General features: G+C 44.4%; 2 protein-coding genes across 5 annotated transcripts in view; one reads left to right on the top strand and one right to left on the bottom strand.

The window, feature by feature from the left end:
• ATP1B4 (ATPase Na+/K+ transporting family member beta 4) overlaps positions 1-17,713 on the bottom strand; it is a 41,462-nt gene that overhangs the window by 19,219 nt on the left and 4,530 nt on the right. The window contains exon 1 of one of the 4 annotated variants that reach the window (XM_083486560.1): positions 3,045-3,263. The exons of 2 other annotated variants lie outside the window; for them this stretch is intronic. In XM_083486560.1, the coding sequence (XP_083342686.1) occupies positions 3,045-3,081 (37 nt within the window). In that variant the 5' untranslated portion in view covers positions 3,082-3,263. Of the gene's footprint in view, positions 1-114; positions 134-3,044; positions 3,264-17,713 lie in introns of those variants that run through there. One more of the 4 variants, XM_083486559.1, reaches the window with a different exon arrangement.
• TMEM255A (transmembrane protein 255A) overlaps positions 3,317-17,713 on the top strand; it is a 30,531-nt gene continuing 16,134 nt past the window's right edge. Inside the window, exons 1-2 of the mRNA XM_083486575.1 lie at positions 3,317-3,485; positions 14,168-14,310. Coding sequence (XP_083342701.1) covers positions 3,428-3,485; positions 14,168-14,310 — 201 coding nt within the window. The 5' untranslated portion in view covers positions 3,317-3,427. The remainder of the gene's footprint in view (positions 3,486-14,167; positions 14,311-17,713) is intronic.

The following is a 17,713-nucleotide window of genomic DNA, read 5'->3' as shown; positions in this document are numbered from 1 at the left end:
ATAGGGACATTCTGTGACACACAATATCCTGTCGCAATTAAAGGCTCAGATTAATTACAGCTTCAATGAAGCATGTTTTCCTGCATTGCTCCATGAAGCAGCACACACACACACTGTCTCCTCTGCAATGCTTTCCAAAATGTTTTCTATTTTGGTTTGAGGCTGCTGTCCGCATTAGCTGCGTCGTGTTACAGTAGTTGATGGCCCAGGTTTCATTTCAATATCTTGTTTGACTCCCTTCTGCCCCCTTCTGTCCTGAGGCACTGGATCTTCTGCGGCAATGTGCCACGGTTATCTCTTCCAGTGACAGCCACATCCAAACATGGGCACAACCCGAAAAAGGCAGGTTATAAACTGGCAGAGCTCTTTTCAATAAGAGACATTCGTTGCAAAGAAACTTTGTCAACATGTGGTAATCTTCTGAAATGATGGGGAACCTGTGGCCCTCCAGGTGTTCTTTGACTCCGAATCACATCAACCCAAGTCCACTGCAACTCTGGGAGTCCCTCAGATTTGCCACCTCTGTTGTCCCCTCCAGATTTTGCAGGACCACAGCACCCAACGACCCTAGTCAGCATGTTCAGTAGCCAGGAAATATGGGATTTGTGGCTTAAGAGAATTTGGAGGTGGCCACATTGTCTACCCATGGTTTAATCTTAATGTAGTTTCCCCACTATATTTTTTTTTGCACTGTTGTTATTTTAACTTTTCTTTTTGAGGTTTATATTTTGTTGTTTTCCTTTGCCTTGCTTTTTTCATCTTGTACTTTCCTACTTCTTTGCAATTATTATTATTATTATTATTATTATTATTATTATTATTATTATCAGTAATGACTATAGACTTAAGCTACAGTTCTATATACAGTGGTACCTCGGGTTACATACGCTTCAGGTTACATACGCTTCAGGTTACAGACTCCACTAACCCAGAAATATTGCTTCAGGTTAAGAACTTTGCTTCAGGATGAGAACAGAAATTGTGCTCTGGTGGCGTGGCGGCAGCGGGAGGCCTCATTAACTAAAGTGGTGCTTCAGGTTAAGAACAGTTTCAGGTTAAGTACGGACCTCCGGAACGAATTAAGTACTTAACCCGAGGTACCACTGTACACACTTAACTGAGAGTAACCCCCCCCAACTCCAATGGGGCTTAGTTCTGAGTAGATACGTACATGACTGAGCAGCTAGGCTTATCCCACAAATTGTGATGGTTTGACTCGGTGGTTCCAAATTTTGTTTCAGTTTTGTTTGACATTTGCCTTCCCCACTCTTAATTTAGACTTCTGTTGTATTATTAAATAAGTATTCTTGGCGGTTTTTTGCCCCTTAGCCACATATTCACGTTCTCAGGTACGTGTGCATGGGTTTTCAGTCTTAAGGAAATCCTTCACTCTTCCTACAGAATTAACAGGAGAAAACTGCTTAAATTTGGAAGAAATAGATTTTACTTTAAGCGGGGTAGGCCTGCAATCTCAGTCTTAATGCAAAAATTAACCCAGTTATGGTTGCAATCCTAATCCCACATATTTTGGTGCAATGAATGAAACCCCAATGAATTCAATAGAACTTACTTCTGAGTAGACATAGTTAGGGTTGTATGATATCACCACCTTGCCCCACTCAGTGTCCCTTGATCACAAAAACCAAGGATTTTTAAAGCTGCTGGCTGAACTCCAAAAAGAATAACATTTCAGTAAATACGTGGGCTGGTTTTCGTTTTGGCATCAAAATAGATGTGCCTATCACTAAATGAGGCACAGTATTACATGCTGAATTCTTTTGAGCTGTGGATCAACAGTAGATCTGGTTGAGAATGCAAAGTCGTAATTATCAGAATGCCTCTGATCACGTGCCAAGTGCATTTTTCCTCCATTACAGAGTAACTGCAGCTAACCTCCATACTTCTGGGATTGGAAAGTAGAATACCTAGGTGGGCTGGAGCTTGCAAATGTTGCTCTTTTTAGAAATTAATCACCAAGAACAAAAAAAGGACATTGGCTATGCCTTGGTAATTAATTCACATTTAGTACACTTGCATGTTTGAAATCCAAAGCTAAACTTTTTTTTAGAAAAAGGTTAATGTACGTTAATTTAAAAGATGCCAAAGAATAATTTATGAATGCAAAAAGCTAAGTGCTGCAACCAATTACGCCATATAGAAGCACTTGCAGATTCACAATATTTTTAAAGTAATTGTGTTTTTCCTCAAAATGCCCCCATAAATCCAGATCTTCTTTTTTCATTGGCCCACAAAGTTCCAAAAGAAAAATTACTGTAAAATCAAGTAATAGAAAAGTATCTCATATGTCATCTAGGCTAGACCAACCAGGAAATCTTATACCACTGAGGCATTCCTGATAATGATTTATTACTACTGCCAATTATTATTATCATCACCACTAAGAAAAATAAGAGTTTTGGGTGGTTGTTGTTTCATAATATCTAGGATAGCAATATTTAATTGGCTCAACTGATCGACAAATCAACCAACAATTTAGTAAATTAATCAAGGAGGAAATTTTTAATCATTAGGACCAAGAGCTGAGAACACACTTGTGTTTTTCTAAGGTTATTTTGACCACGTTACTGTAACAGTAAACTACTAATATGAAAAGTGGCATTTCCTTGTTGCAAAGATTAGTAATTTTTGTGTATTAAATTGTAAGTTCTCTTTCACTTCCTTCAGTCCAAGGGCCATTCAGGACCCACGCTGCAATTTATTTTGATGGTTTTAAATAACTGATTTTGTTTGCGGCAACTCGCCCTGGAACCTGGAGAGACCGCACACGCGCCTCGGGCAAAGGTTTTGAATGATTTTAGAGTGTTGTTTATGTTATACTTTTATACTGTTTTATTGTTGTTAGCCGCCCTGAGCCCGGCTTCGGCTGGGGAGGGCGGGATATAAATAAAAATTTATTATTATTATTATTATTATTATTATTATTATTATTATTATTATTATTATTATTATTATTATTTGTATAGGATCAGGCTACCAAGGGCGGCAAAAGTTATTGAATCGGTTAAAAACACACACACACATACCACATGATTTCTCAAGCTCTCCTATTGATTTCTGCATGTTTGCGCCTTTCTTTCTTTTTTAAAAAAAAGGAAAGGAGCCACCCAGCTTGGAATCTATTCTTGCGCACTGAATAACGCATGGAAAATATACGGGACGACAGGTAGCAAACCCGCCTGCAACCCAACCGTGGCGAAACAGGAAGGTTCTCCTCTCCCCCTGCCCACATTTTATAGCGAGCTGGTCTGGTTGGTTTGTCTCTCCAGTTTGCGCAAGCGCCACAGACCGGCTCTGGTGGTTGGAGGGAGCCGCTGCTGTTGCCCGGAGCATGAACCTCGAGCAGCGCAGGAGGATGCGCCGCGGCCGGTAGCTCCCGCCGGACACCTTGCATTGAGGGCCCGCCACTATGCGCCAGGCCTTGACTCAGCCGCGCCCCAGCGCGATCCCCCTCTCCGATTCTGTGGGTGAGGCGCCTCTTCGCCGAGGGGAAAGGAAAGGAGGGTGTGGATTTGGGGAAGGGGCGCCCATAGCAAGTGGGGCAGGAGCGCGCGGGGGAACGGGGTGTAACTGGGTGTCGCCTTTTGCGCAACACTCTTTGGGTTCTTTTTTCCCCTTTTTTGCAAAAACCAGAGTCGGGGGTGGGTATTAGGTCGTTTGGGGGTGTCCTGATCGCCTGGACATGCAGCACGCGCCCCAGGCCCGCTCCTGTCTCTCAACCTGCAGCCCCGGCGTTCGCATTGCAGCTCAAGGCCAGAAATAATTTTTTTTTTAAAGCTTGCAACGGGAGTGGAGGAGGCTCCGGGTGAAAGGCGAGCCTTGCTGTTTTCCACATGCCTGAGCAGAGAAGCTCGGGACCGTTTCTATTTAAAATCGCCACTGCTTGTTTGTTTGTAATAAGGGAGGGGGTTGTGGGGAGGAGGCTTAGGTTATTGCTGTTTGGAGACCCTTGGTTTGTATCACTTGGTTTCCTTTGGTCTGGAGGCCACGGGGCTGTTTCCCCCCACTGATTGAGTGGCCTTGTGTTATTAGAGGATTTAATTTGCCCTATTGGTGAGTAGGCTGAATATGTGGTCACCAGGCTGCTACTCCATTCATTTATTGGAGCAAGGCCTGCAACTCAGTGGGAGAGCATCTGCTTTGCATGCAGAAGGTCCCATGGTCAACCCCAAGGCAGTGCTGCAAAACATTCCTACCTGGAGGGCTGCTGCCAGCCAGTGTAGACCAGCCTTCCTCAGCCCCTGTTAGGTGGCCTTCGTGTAAAACAAGGTGGAGGAGAGCCTTAACTCAGTAGAACTTGTGCTTTCCATGCCAAAGAGCCTCAATTCAGTCTGGCATTTCCTTGTAGGTCTGGGAAATACTCCTGCCTAGATAACTGCTGCAGTTACTTTTCTGGTTGAGGCTGGTGGGAGATGTAGTCCAGCGGTCTAGAGGGGAGCAGGTTGGGAAAGGCAGTAATGACCTACATGGAGCAGTGGTCTGAATCTCTCATAGGTAGCTTCCTGTGTCCTTGTTATTTATTTCAAACGCCCATCATCCCTGACCGTTGGTCCTGCTGGCTGGTGCTAAGAGGAGTTGGAGCCCAGGAACATCCTGAGGGCCACCATTTCTCTATCCCGGTTGCATAGGATTGTGCTAAGAGAGAATTTCTGCAACACTGATATAATAAGATGCAGAAATACAATATATCACAAGCTTTTGAATATGGAAGCCTCGTTGCTGGGCAGAACTTGACAATTCCTTAAATCAGGGAGGCAGATTTCCTGGGGACAGATTGAGTGGGCCAACTGCCAGTGATGGAACTTGGGATCTCAGATTTTAGTGGTGCCCTGCGTGATGCCAAAATTCAGCACCAAATTCATGCCAAACTTACTGCACTCTTAACTGTATTCTAAATCATAGCTGTACCACCCCCAAGGCTCTGCACCCAGTGTGACCAAACCAGTCACACTCCCCTAAATCTGCCTCTGCACCCTGCTCCCCCCCCCGCCCATTCATTTGCCCTCTCCCTCTGAACCCAGTCTGTATCTCTGGGCATAAAGAAATAGAAAGGCAAGCAAAACCTTCTGTTAGAAACATAGAGAGTTGTCTTATACTGAGTCAGACCATTGGGTCCACATAGCTCAGTATGTCTACGCTGGCAGCAGCTCCCCACCGTTTCAGAGAGGGCTTCTCCCAGCCCTACCTGCATACAGAATGGGACATTCTGTATGCAAAGCAGATACTCTGCTGCTGAGCGAAGGACCTGTCCTTGCTTTTGGAAATGCTTGTGCACTTGGAGAACAGCAGAAGAACAGGGAGCTGCAGCAACAGCAAGGAGTTGGCTCAGGGTTGGGGAAAAGATTCAAGGGTCATCAGCTGCCCCTCTGTTGTGGTGTGGTCTTAAGGCAGATGCCCTACCGTGCCAACTTCTGATGCCAGTTGTGGGAACAGGACAGACATATTGCAGAAGAGAAGGGTTTTTTTAAAGAAAGAAAGAAAAAAAGGAAAATAAAGAAAGAAGTCATATTGGATATTAACAAATCTAATCAGCTGTTAGTTCAGAGTTAACTTGCTGCTAATCTGGTTGTGTTCTTCCTCCTCTTCTCTTTTAACAAATTAACTGAATGAGGTTTTTCCTTGCCATGGGTTTTCTTATTTGCCACACCCTATTGGCTAAACCACAGGGCTTACCGATCAGAAGGTCAGCGGTTTGGATCCCCATGACGGGGTGAGCTCCCGTTGCTCGGTCCCTGCTCCTGCCAACCTAGCAGTTCGAAAGCACGTTAAAGTGCAAGTAGATAAATCAGTACCACTCCGGCGGGAAGGTAAATGACGTTTCCATGTGCTGCTCTGGTTCACCAGAAGCGGCTTAGTCATGCTGGCCACACGCTGACCCGGAAGCTGTACGCCGGCTCCCTCGGCCAATAAAGCGAGATGAGCGCCGCAACCCCAGAGTTGTCTGCAACTGGACCTAATGGTCAGGAGTCCCTTTACCCTTCACCTATTGGAGAATGTGAGGCACTACTTGCTGCTTGCAAATGTGAATTCATGTCCCTTTTCTCAAAGATCAGCAAGAGCATTCCCCACATTTAACGTACTTAGCCTTGATAGCACAACTGGTGTGGTCCCATCAGAAAGGAGTAAATCTTCAGACTTAGAAATGCCACAGGAGAGGGGGCGTGAAATGCAAAGTCTTTTCACGTGAGCTTGGGAGCCTGTGCAAGCGCATGTGTGTGCCGTTCAACTGAATGCTGGGCAGCCCCCCTTGAAGCAGGTTCAAGATGCAGAACTGGTTAGGACTTTGAGTGCATTCTTTGAGGGAGGGTATGCCTCATTATTTGGTGCTTTGCAATGTGATTTAGGTTTCTTAGCTGGGAGCATAAGAACATAAGGAGAGACAGCTGGGTCAGACCAATAGCCCACCTACTCCAACATCCTGTTCTCACAGTGGCCAACCAGATGTCTATGAGGAGCCAAACTGCAGGACCCAAGAAGAAGAGCACTCTCCTCTCTTGCAGTTTTCAGAGCTGAAGAAGTATTATTTCATTTGGCTATGAAGGCAGAGCATAGCCCCTCATGGCTAGTAGCCATGGATAGTCTTAGCCTCCAATAATGTTTCTAATCCTCTTCTGTGAGGATAATGCCAGTGAGATGGGCCTTTATGAACTACGGGACCTCTGTGGTGTGTATTTGGCCAGCCAGCCACTAATACACTCAGGATGTCACTGGTTTGAGTCCCCCAATGGGCAAAGCATTGCTTCTCTCTGCTGCCTTGGAGGGAAAGTGCTATAGCTCAGTGGCAGAGCATTTGTTTTACACACAGAAGAGCCCCAGGTTCAATCCTCAGCACCTCCAAGTAGGGCTGGGAACATCCTCTGCCTAAATCCTGGTGAGCTGCTGCCAGTCAGTGCAGACTGCGTTGAGCTAGATGACTAAGTCATCTGCCTTGGTATAAGGCAGCTTTCTATTCTCTTATATAGAGGGTAGTGCTAGATCTAATGTTGTGCTAGGGTACATTTTAGTTGAGTGTTGGGTGAAACTTTTTGATAGAGCAACTACGAAAATAACTATCTAGAGCAGGGATGGCGAACATCAGACCGATGACTGGCCCTCTGGTTTCTCCCAGGCCACATGCCCCTTACCAGCCCTGTTGCTTACCCTCCTGGAATACTTTTGCCTGGCTGGAATGTGTCCTGGAACTCGAACCATGTTTCTTGTTTGCCCAGATGAAGGCTAGAGTATAGATTTAGAGCACTTGGTCTGTCCAGTTTTGCCTCTGGCTCTGCCCTCCTCTGGACTGTGGCTCACACAGTTAGGGAATATGTCCCTCAGGCTGAGAAAGGTTCCCCACCTCTGACCTAGAGGGTTGGTGGGCTGTGCTTCACAGGAGATTTTTCAAGAATGGATGGCCACCCATTGGGAGTCTGTTCTGGATTTCCTGCACTGAGTTGGGAAGTCAGGATTTTAGTAAGGTGACGCAAACCTGCACAATTTGTGACTCGCCAACCTGAATACAGCCTGCTGGTCACATATAAGGTAAAGGGACCCCTGAGCATTAGGTCCATTCGTGGCCGACTCTGGGGTTGCGGCGCTCATCTCACTTTATTGGCCGAGGGAGCCGGCGTACAGCTTCCGGGTCATGTGGCCAGCATGACTAAGCCGCTTCTGGCGAACCAGAGCAGTGCATGGAAGCGCCGTTTACCTTCCCGCCAGAGCGGTACCTATTTATCTACTTGCACGTTGACGTGCTTTCGAACTGCTAGGTTGGCAGGAGAAGGGACCGAGCAACGGGAGCTCACCCCGTCGTGGGGGTTCGAACCACCGACTTTCTGATTGGCTATCCTAGGCTCTGTGGTTTAACCCACAGCGCCACCCACGTCCCTCTGGTCAAATATAGTCACCCGCTAAGTTCTTGACAATTCCCCTTATTTTTGCCTTTCCTGACATGCTTGTTTCTCAAGCCTTTGGTGGGGGGATAGGTTGATTTGGGCCATTATTTAAATCACTAAGGGAAAAGGCAGGTTTAAATGAAGTTTCAGAATGTCTACTTCAAAGTTATGTGATCATTTAAAGATGATTACAACTGAATACAGCCTTTCTTTTGCCAAGGATCATAATCCCACACCTCTTGTGATAGAGCCCGCAAGGCTTTTGCACTTCGAAAGAAAAAAATTAGGCAGGGGAACAACAATAAAATTAAGGAGCTCTATTTTGGTTCGTTGTACATATGCAAGGACACTAAGAAAGATCGTTTCCTGGAAAACCAATGGCAAAGTCCTACTTAATGTTATTTGTATGCTACCTTTCCACAATTCAAACCTTGCTCAAGGTGGCTTACAACATTAAAGCAATATATAACTACAACGTAATAAAAGCAGTCATAAACAATAAATAAAACATTTAAAATGCTGCAGTGCCTTATACGTAGGGGTGCCTCTGAAAAGGGTATGGTAACTTGAGCTGGTGCAGAATTCTGCAGCCAGGTTGCTCACTGGCACAGGTCGGTTTGAGCATATTATACCAATTCTGGCCAAACAGCACTGTTTCTGGGTCCAATTCACAGCACTGTTTTTTAACTACAAAGCCTTAAACGGCTCAGGACCGCAGTACTTCAAGGACGCCCTTTCCCCATATGAACCAGTTCGATTCCTGCAATCATTCCCCGAGGCCCTTCTTTGTGAGCCTCCTCTGTGAGAGGTCCAGAGTGTGCCAACACAAGAACTTTTCTGCAGTAGCTCCCAGTTTGTGGAATGCTCTTCCCAGGGATGTTTGGCTGGCGCCTTCATTATACACCTTTAAGTGCCAGGCAAAAACGTTTCTATTCAAACAAGCCTTTGGGCTGATTAATATCTTATACCCCCCTTTTAAGGTGTTTGTGGACAGGGTGAGGGAGGGAGGTTTCAGTTTCTTGTTACGGTTTTTTATCATGTGTTTTGTGTTTTTATCTTGTGTTTTTATGCTGTGAGTTGCCTTGAGATCTACAGATGAAGGGCAGTATACAAAGTTAATATAAATAAATGAAGATACGCAAACAAACAGAACAATTTCCACATAAATCGCAACAAGATCTAAAATAAAGATATAAAAACCATGAGCAACAATTTTCCAGCAAACTACACCCCAACACAAGAGTCTGTTCAGCAGCCTTGGCTTTTGTAGCTGGAGTCAGTCAGGGCCCTGCCCTCCCAGGCCAGGTAGAAAAAGGCTGCAAGGCAGGGAGCAGGTCTTCCAGGATTCACAGCCAATATGTTTTCTCTGAAGGAAGCCCCACGTTTATTTATATTTGCGGCATTTAATGCTGTAACCCCTAATCCTGGGACTTTGCAGTGTTCAATGGAGGTCTATTTTGAGTTAAATTATCAGCACCCTACTTGGGGCACTCCCAGATGGAGGATACAGCCCATTTGCAGACTCACAGGATGAGTCCCTTGCTCCACTTCCCCAGCTTTGCAGAAGTCAAAGAAAGGAAAATAGCATGATAACATTTAAAGAACCTAGGCAGCTGCTCTAGAGAGGCAGAGTAAGCCACATTGGCAACCTGCATAACCCTTCCTTTGAGAATAGCTTCCGGCTGGGACTCTTCAAGCTGCTTTTGAAGGAATCATTACCTAACACTTGGAGCTAACCAAGGTCCTGTTTTTCTTCGCTATCTATGCAAAGAGTGCTTGCTTGTGGCTAGACTTTAGCTGCTTGGTGTGATCTTGTCTGTTGTGATTTGACCTGCTTAACCGGACTGGGCTTTACCTGCCCTGACTTGACTTCCCTAGATGCTCCCCTGTAAGCACCAAACACTCCCAGAACAGAATTCTTAAGGGCCCAGAATTTTCTAGAGGCAAGAGTTGGTGATTACTGGACAACACCTACTCTCTGCAGGGAATGGGATGCAAATGGCCCCGTTCTTTTGCTGATGGATTAAATATTCATAGTCTGCAAACAATCAATGCAATATACACGACTTATTGTGTCATATTTAGAGTCGTTTGACTTCAAACGCCCAGCGATGTGGGATGGAACATTTTCTGCTGCTGTATTTTTCCAAAGAGAGTTCTCAGAATCAAGTGCTTCATAAAATTAATAAGTAACATAATGGCTGTGGGCAGACAATCAGATCTCTGCTTAATAAGCCGAGACAGGAATGAGCCTCTTAGTTAATGGCTTGCAAACAATGGTGTTTGATCTGGAAACTGCCATTACTGCAGAATTCAACAGCTGGGTTACTGAGACCTTGTCAGCACATAACACCTCCGCTTAGAGACCTGTGCTAGTTGCTGCGCATTTGTTACCAGGCCAAGTTCAAAGTATTAATATTATTATATAAAGCCCTTAACAGCTTGGTGCCTGTTTACTGGAGAAATCACCTTACCCTGTATGTGCCTACTCAATTGCATCAATCTGTGGAACTGGATCTGTTTACAGGTGCCACATAATATTCATTCTACCCTTGTAAAAAACAAAAAAAAAGCCCAGTCCTTTAGTGGAACAGTGTCTACACTTTGAAATTCCCTGCTTGAGGACATTAGGCTAGTACCTTTGCTGTACTCTTCTTGGTGTCTGCTAAAAACATTTTTTTGTGGTCAAGCCTGTCCAGACACGTAAAAGGAAACGTGCTTTAACCTGTTTTTAGCTTATTGTTGGTTTTAATTATATTTGGGATTTTTCAATTCCTGTTTTGTTTTGTTTTTAACTGTCTTCTATTGATAATTTTAATGCTTGTTTTATTTTTATTTTTTTGTAAACTGCTTAGAGGCTCTGTTCACAACCAAGCACCCTACAAATTCCATAAAATAAATAACAATAAAACAAGCAAGCCAAGAGATGGGTGCTGACGTTATACCATGGTTTCATATTTCTGCTCATTTGGAAGACCATGGACATAATGGTTCCTTGCTTGCACAAAGGGAAGACCAGAGCATCTGTGTGTAGACACATGGAGCATGTTCATATCCTGGCTGAGATTTGATCATCTGAATGCTGCCTGTGAAAAATGCAGTGCAGGTCAAATTGGGCAACTAGAGTAGATACACTACTTCTTGACAGATCTAATATCAGAGTGGTTATTAACTTTTTAAGGTGACTTTCTCTAGAAAGCACACAAACCCTTTGGAATTCCCCATCCTGTTGCTTGTCAGACAGGTGCCATCTCTATTGTCTTTTTGGCAGCTTTTAAAGACCTTCCTTTTCCAACAAGACTTTTAACTGAACACTTTTTATCCCAGTTGGCTCTGTGTTGGTTTTGATTTTGTCTTTATATGTGTAATTGTCTGCCTCCTCCCCCCAGCTGGTGTTTTCATTGCTAGATCACTTTGAGGTGTTTTATAAAGGTAAAGGTAAAGGGACCCCTGACCATTAGGTCCAGTCGTGACCGACTATGGGGTTGTGGTGCTCATCTCGCTTTATTGGCCGAGGAGCCGGCGTACAGCTTCCGGGTCATGTGGCCAGCATGACTAAGCCGCTTCTGGCGAACCAGAGCAGCGCATGGAAACGCCGTTTACCTTCCCGCCGGAGCGGTACCTATTTATCTATTTGCACTTTGACGTGCTTTCGAACTGCTAGGTTGGCAGGAGCAGGGACTGAGCAATGGGAACTCACCCCGTCGTGGGGATTCGAGCAGCCGACCTTCTGATCGGCAAGTCCTAGGCTCTGTGGTTTAACCCACAGCGCCACCCGCGTCCCAAGGTGTTTTATAGGAAGCAATTAATACATGGAGTGGAATGAAATAAATAATATTCATGCACACAGCTCTTCAGGCATTCTAAAAATCAGTATACCACTTCTCAGCACCTCAAGATGAACAGGAAGTGTAAGGTTTTGGGTTGTCCTGTCTTAAAATGATTATAAATATCAGAATAAAAAATAATTTCCAAGTTAAGCCTCAGATTGGTTTGAATATAACATTTAAACCACGCTGTAGTGGTGCTTTATTGAATTCTTTTGCCTAATCAAATATTTGTTCAGCTAAGTTATGATTATTTCAGTAACTTGAAATATATATATATATTGTATACAGCATGTAAGATTAACATGGCATCCTTAAAAAAAATCAGTTTACTAAATGCTAAACTAAATTGCCTTGAGTTTAGGGCAGTGGGATTCTTCCAATTCATAATGTTCTGCATGAATCACACCACTGCAAAAGTCAGCTTTTATTCTAGTTTTTGCCCAGTTCATTCAACAGACTTTTAACTTGGTTTATTTCACAGAGGGCCACAGATTCAGTTTTAAGAGACCTTAAGTGCAGACATTAACTTTCGTTGTTGTTAAATTCAGATTTTGTATTTAAACCAGGGTATTTTAAAAAGATGCCTAACAGAATTTCCTTTTTTGAAATTGGGTTTATTTATTTATTTAAAAATAATGATTAACCTGCCCTGTCTGATGGATTAATTAGTTCGGTGGGTTATAAACTATGCTGGCTTGCTGAAAACTGAGCACGTACCATTGCTCCTGGTATTTTGCAAAGTGTCCTTGAGAAGCTATTGATGTCAGGAAGGTGATTCGAGATTTGTTTGTTTTTATGCTGGAATCGGATTAGGGCCATAACTTGTGTCCTTAGTTCAACTCTTGGAACTGCCTTGGTGGGGATTTGCAAGTGTGCCAGCCTTTTATATATTTCTATAGGGTTGGATCTTATCTGAGTCACAGTGCAAGCAGAACAACTTCTGCTCGCGCTACAGAACTTTACCAACTTTGCACTGTTCCCAGATCTTTTCTAGAGGGTTGGGAGAACCCAGGACAGATCAGGGGATGGGGTGATGTGGGTGGAAGAGGAGGAAGGGGCACACTGTTCCCTGAGCAAAAGTAATTCTGTTTGTGCAGTGACTTAGGCTACAATCACAATAACATTTATGTTATGTACTAAGCTTAGATCCTAGAAGAATAGGCAGGTAGGATCCTAGAATGCAACAACCTGATTGGCTTGCAGGAGCAGCCCAATCAGACCCCAGGAGGAAGTTTATCAGCCTATTAGGCTGGTAGGATACTAGGATGCAACCACTGATTGGCCTGCAGCAGCCACCCAATCAGGCTCCAGGAGGGAAACATAATCAACCAATCAGATGGTACTCATTGTATAAATAAGGTATATAAAGCCTGAGTTGGGGGGCAGGATTCAATCACTGTTCCTATGAGCTGAAATAAAGAGCATGAAATTACTACTCGACTCTGAGTATATTTCAATTTAAAACTCCGTAGTACCACTTTCAGCCAGTAATAGCTTCCCACAAACAATCCTGGGTACTGTAGTTTGCTAAAGGTGCTGGAAGTTGTTAGGAGACCCCTGCTCCCCTCATGGCACTATAATTCCCAGAATGCTTTTAACAATCAATCCCTCTTCACAAGGAACTCTGGGAATTGGGACTGCGAGGAATAACTCTCAGCATGCTTATCAAACCACAGCTCCCAAAATTCTTTGGGGGATAGTCATGACTGTTTAAAGTGTAATCATTGTGTTTTAAACATATTGTGCAAATTGGGGATTCTCTCTTGTGGGAATTAAGAGCTTCCTGCTTCTCCTGTTGTAATATCCTGGGAACAATATGTCCAATAAAATATTGCCCTCATGGACAACATTCCGGGGGCCACATGCCAGTGTTGGGCAGGGCCAGAGGCAAAAAGGTGGGAGGGGGCAACAGATGTGGCTTTTAGCTTTGTATAGCCATAAAGAAGCCAGTGGTTTCTGTACCCACTCATCTATCCATTCTCCATCCAGGCAAACACTTCAAGGACACCTTCCCAGCAGGTGTGTAGCCAGTGAGATATGTGGCCCAGGGAGAAGGCATGTGCTGGGAAGAGTCTTGAGGTCCAGATGGAGAAGCTTGGAAGGCTGCATTAGAATGTAGTTCAATCCTCCTTGGACAGTATTTCCTCCCACCCACACAGGTTATATTTGGCAGGTGGGCAGGACTACCCACCTCCCAATCACCCAACAACGTTGTGATGTCAGATGATTGACAGGTGGCCAAAACGTTTCCCCACCCCTGGGCTAGACAGGTGGACCAATAGCCTGGCCTGGTCTAAGGCAGCTTCCTATGTTCTTGATATGGTATCTCATGATACCACCAAGAGAATGAAACTGAATATGATGCTTATGGGGAGAGGGTATGCTTTGCTATTCAACGCTGATGGAATTAGCACATTTTTTGCATATGTATATATGTGTGTGTTTTAGGGTCTTTCAATAGAAGAAAAAGAAATTCCCTCTACGTAACGGTGACTCTTCTCATTGTGTCTCTGTTAATTCTTACGGTTGGTCTTGCTGCCACGACAAGAACGCAAAATGTGACTGTTGGAGGTTATTACCCAGGGGTTATTGTAAGTATAGAGCTCCTAGGTAGGTCAAGAAGCTGTGTTGCTCCCGCCCAAGTCCCCACAAACCTTCCAAATTGATTAGAATGTCTTAAGTGTTAACCTCTGCTCATTTGCTTTCTGCCTTCATTGAATGTTTTGTTTCCTTGAGACTTTCCAGATTTTGTTGGAATGCAGCTTCCATCCTTCCTCACCATTGGCTATGCTGGATGGAGCTGGTGGCCTCAAAGTCCAACATCCTATGGAGGGTCACAAGTTCCTTACTTCTGCCTTAAAATATGGGGGTGGGGGCCTGGTCCACACATGCATGTTCATCACTGGGTGACTGCAACACAATTACTTGCATGTGTGGGCATAACACCCTTGAGCCAATGGTTTCCATATGGAGTCACATTCAGTGGCAAATCATTTGGGACTGGTACACACATGAGTATCTACCCCTGATAGGAGGAGTGAAGGAGCTGTGGCCCTCCAGATGTTGTGGGGCTCCAGCTTCTATCATCCCTAGCCAACAAGGTCAGTGTTCAGTGACAGTGGGAATTCAGTAGCATCTGGAGGGTCTATCTCTGCTCTACAGATTGCTGTTCACTTGTTGGCTGGTAGCTGAGTGTCTGACCTGACTCCGCTGGGTAGTGTTGGGAGTGAAGTCATATGGATGTTCTGTCTGTGGTGTTAGGCTTGTGGTGGCTCACTTATGCATGCAAAGGTCCCCTTGGTTATCCAGCGAGAAACATGTGCCCCTGAACAAGTCCATGGTTTGTCACTTAGTGCTTCATCCACCAAATGTGTGACCCACCTCCGTTGACAATGTGTTTCACTCAACTTCATATGCAAGTTGTCTCTGTGGCTATTTAGCTGAGGGCTCACACCTGCAGCCTAGTGCCACACCACACATGCAAGTGTGAACTAGTGTTATGCTCATACCTGGAACTAATGGTGAGAACTGGGTATTTGTGCTAGTCTCCCAATGACTTCCATTGGTGGTGAGTAGATCGACACCAGTAGATCAAAAAGGGACCACCATGGAAAAAGCCTCTATGTGCCTGTGCTGTGGGTTTTAGATGTGCAGTGAATGCATGCTCAACTCCTTCCAAAACTGCAACATCAATGCAGAGGAAAGATCACCCGGGACTACTGGAAGGGTCTAGTCTTCTGGAGCAGGAAAATGCAGAAATGCCTCTAAACCCATGTCTGCAGTCGCACCAAGGTGTGATTCACAATTAACTGCTGCAGGCTCATCTGCCATATTTATGCCCCTACTCACTTAATGAGGTACATAAAATAATGGAGGCTACACAGATGGTTCCAATCACTTGGAGGAAACTAGCTGGAAGATGCATTTGGTTGTAGCTAACTGACAGGCCAGCACCCGTTTAGAGGCATTCAGCTCCTCTTCACATGCTACAAGTGCCCCACAAACAAGTCTTAAATCTTCTGCTGTTACGTGTGAGCTATTCCTCTGATGTCACATTGAGGACACAAGACAGTGGCTTGGTACATCCATGCATGAACCAGCCTCCATTGCTCAGCCCTTAAGTACTATGACCTTGTTGCTTTACAGCTGAACATGTGAATCAATCCCATGAAAACATGTTGGATTAGTGTGGTGTGGGGTGCTACAAAAATTTCTGGTTCTGGTGTTAAATCTCTATGCTGAACTGTTTGTCCGTGGTTGCCTTTGATGTTGCATGTCCTGTACCATGCATGTCTCTATTAGCCCACAGAATGCCTTGCTGCTGAACTTATATCTGCTGAATTTGTAGCCTATCTCTGCCATCTGGATTTGTTTTTAGCAAGCTGGCTCAGAATGCAGGGTGTCCTGAGATAGCTTAGTACATATGAGAACTCAGAAAGCCAATGTTGGATTTGCCCAGTGCATGCTTAAGATAGTTGGGTCTTTGCAATGTCCTACCCCTTCTCTATATCTTTTCTGTATCTCTTCTGGGTGGAATACACCAACCCTTTTCAGAAGGGATCTTCATTCTGCTCTTATTGAAACACTTTCTGCTCTTGTTTTTCTCATCAGAATGTTGGAAAGTGATCCCGTCAAAAGGGCAGAGTCAGAATATCTACTACTCTGACCCCTTAAATGTCAGTCCATGCAATCTTGGCTGCAGGATAATGTAGGTGCACTGCGCAGCAAATACTCTCATTTCAGCTGGAATGATTCAAAATGTCAGTACACGGTACAAGACTGTGGACATTTCCACTCTCATCTCTAGGTTGCAGAAAGAAACCATCAAGCTAGCAAGTGTTTCTTAGCTTAGCACACTTTGGGTTGGTTCACATTCAATGCCTTATTTCTCAGTTAAATGTGTAATTGTTTCCATTAGCAGACCATTTGCGCTTTGTTCTGTTATCTCCCTGACACGTAAACCTCTACTCTCTTGTTCACACATGCAAGCCCGATGCTGCAATCCTAATGTATATGAATTGGCATTTCAGAGAGAGTGTAAGCTGATTTTGTAGCCTGGTAGTGACATCAGAACTTTAGGCTGGCACACTTAAAATGGGTTAAGGCACTCTGTCAACCTAGCACAAGAAACCCACTTAAAAATAAAAACATAACATTTTTGTCATTTGGAAAGTGATGAGAAAATGCATTTAAAAGTGTGGGATGAACAAATGACTAGTGGGAAGATGTGTAAACACCCCACAGGGAAGTCAGGATGAATGCCCATTATCTTAAAACAATAATTATAATTATAACAATAATTATAATTTGTCCCACAAACAAATTGGAATGACTGCTAAGTAAAAACCAGATATAGGGCCCTTCCAGACATTCTGTTTATTGAGCATTCATGATGATTTGGGCTCATGAAGGTGCTGAGGCAGTTACACGTCATCCCATTTGCACCTGCAAAAGTTTTAGTTTCAACTGGTGCAAGAACTGTGGCTTCCTGCTGAGGTCCTGTAATTTTTCATACCACAAATGCTCCTTTGTCCCGTTTCTGTTGCACTGTAGTGCAAGGGTGCCCCTCCAGATGTCAGTAATGTGGTCATGTTGGGGAAGCATCAAAGAACTACCAAAGCGTAATGATGTTGGGGAGGTCCAGTCAGAATCCATCACCAGTGCATGATAATTGACATGTTGCAAAATGCATCCATGGGTGACTGGAGGTGAAACACTGGTCTGGAGGTGCCCTTGGTCTAACCACCATGCACCATAAGCATTCTGCATGCAAATAAGGATGAATGCTCAAAGAGGTTCTCAGAAGGGGCCATATTTGGGTATCTGTGCTTTTGCTACCTGCTTAGCTCTCGTTCCCATGCTAACCATGCATATGAACCAGCCCCTAATGTAATCAGTACTCTACTGAATAAACTGATGCATTAAATCATAGAATCATAGAAACATAGAGTTGGAAGAGACCACAAGGGCCATCGTGTCCAACCCCCTGCCAAG

This window comes from Podarcis liolepis, assembly GCF_965112155.1.
Source record: "Podarcis liolepis genome assembly, chromosome: Z".
NCBI lineage: Eukaryota > Metazoa > Chordata > Lepidosauria > Squamata > Lacertidae > Podarcis > Podarcis liolepis.
This window is presented reverse-complemented; position numbering and strand designations above follow the sequence as displayed.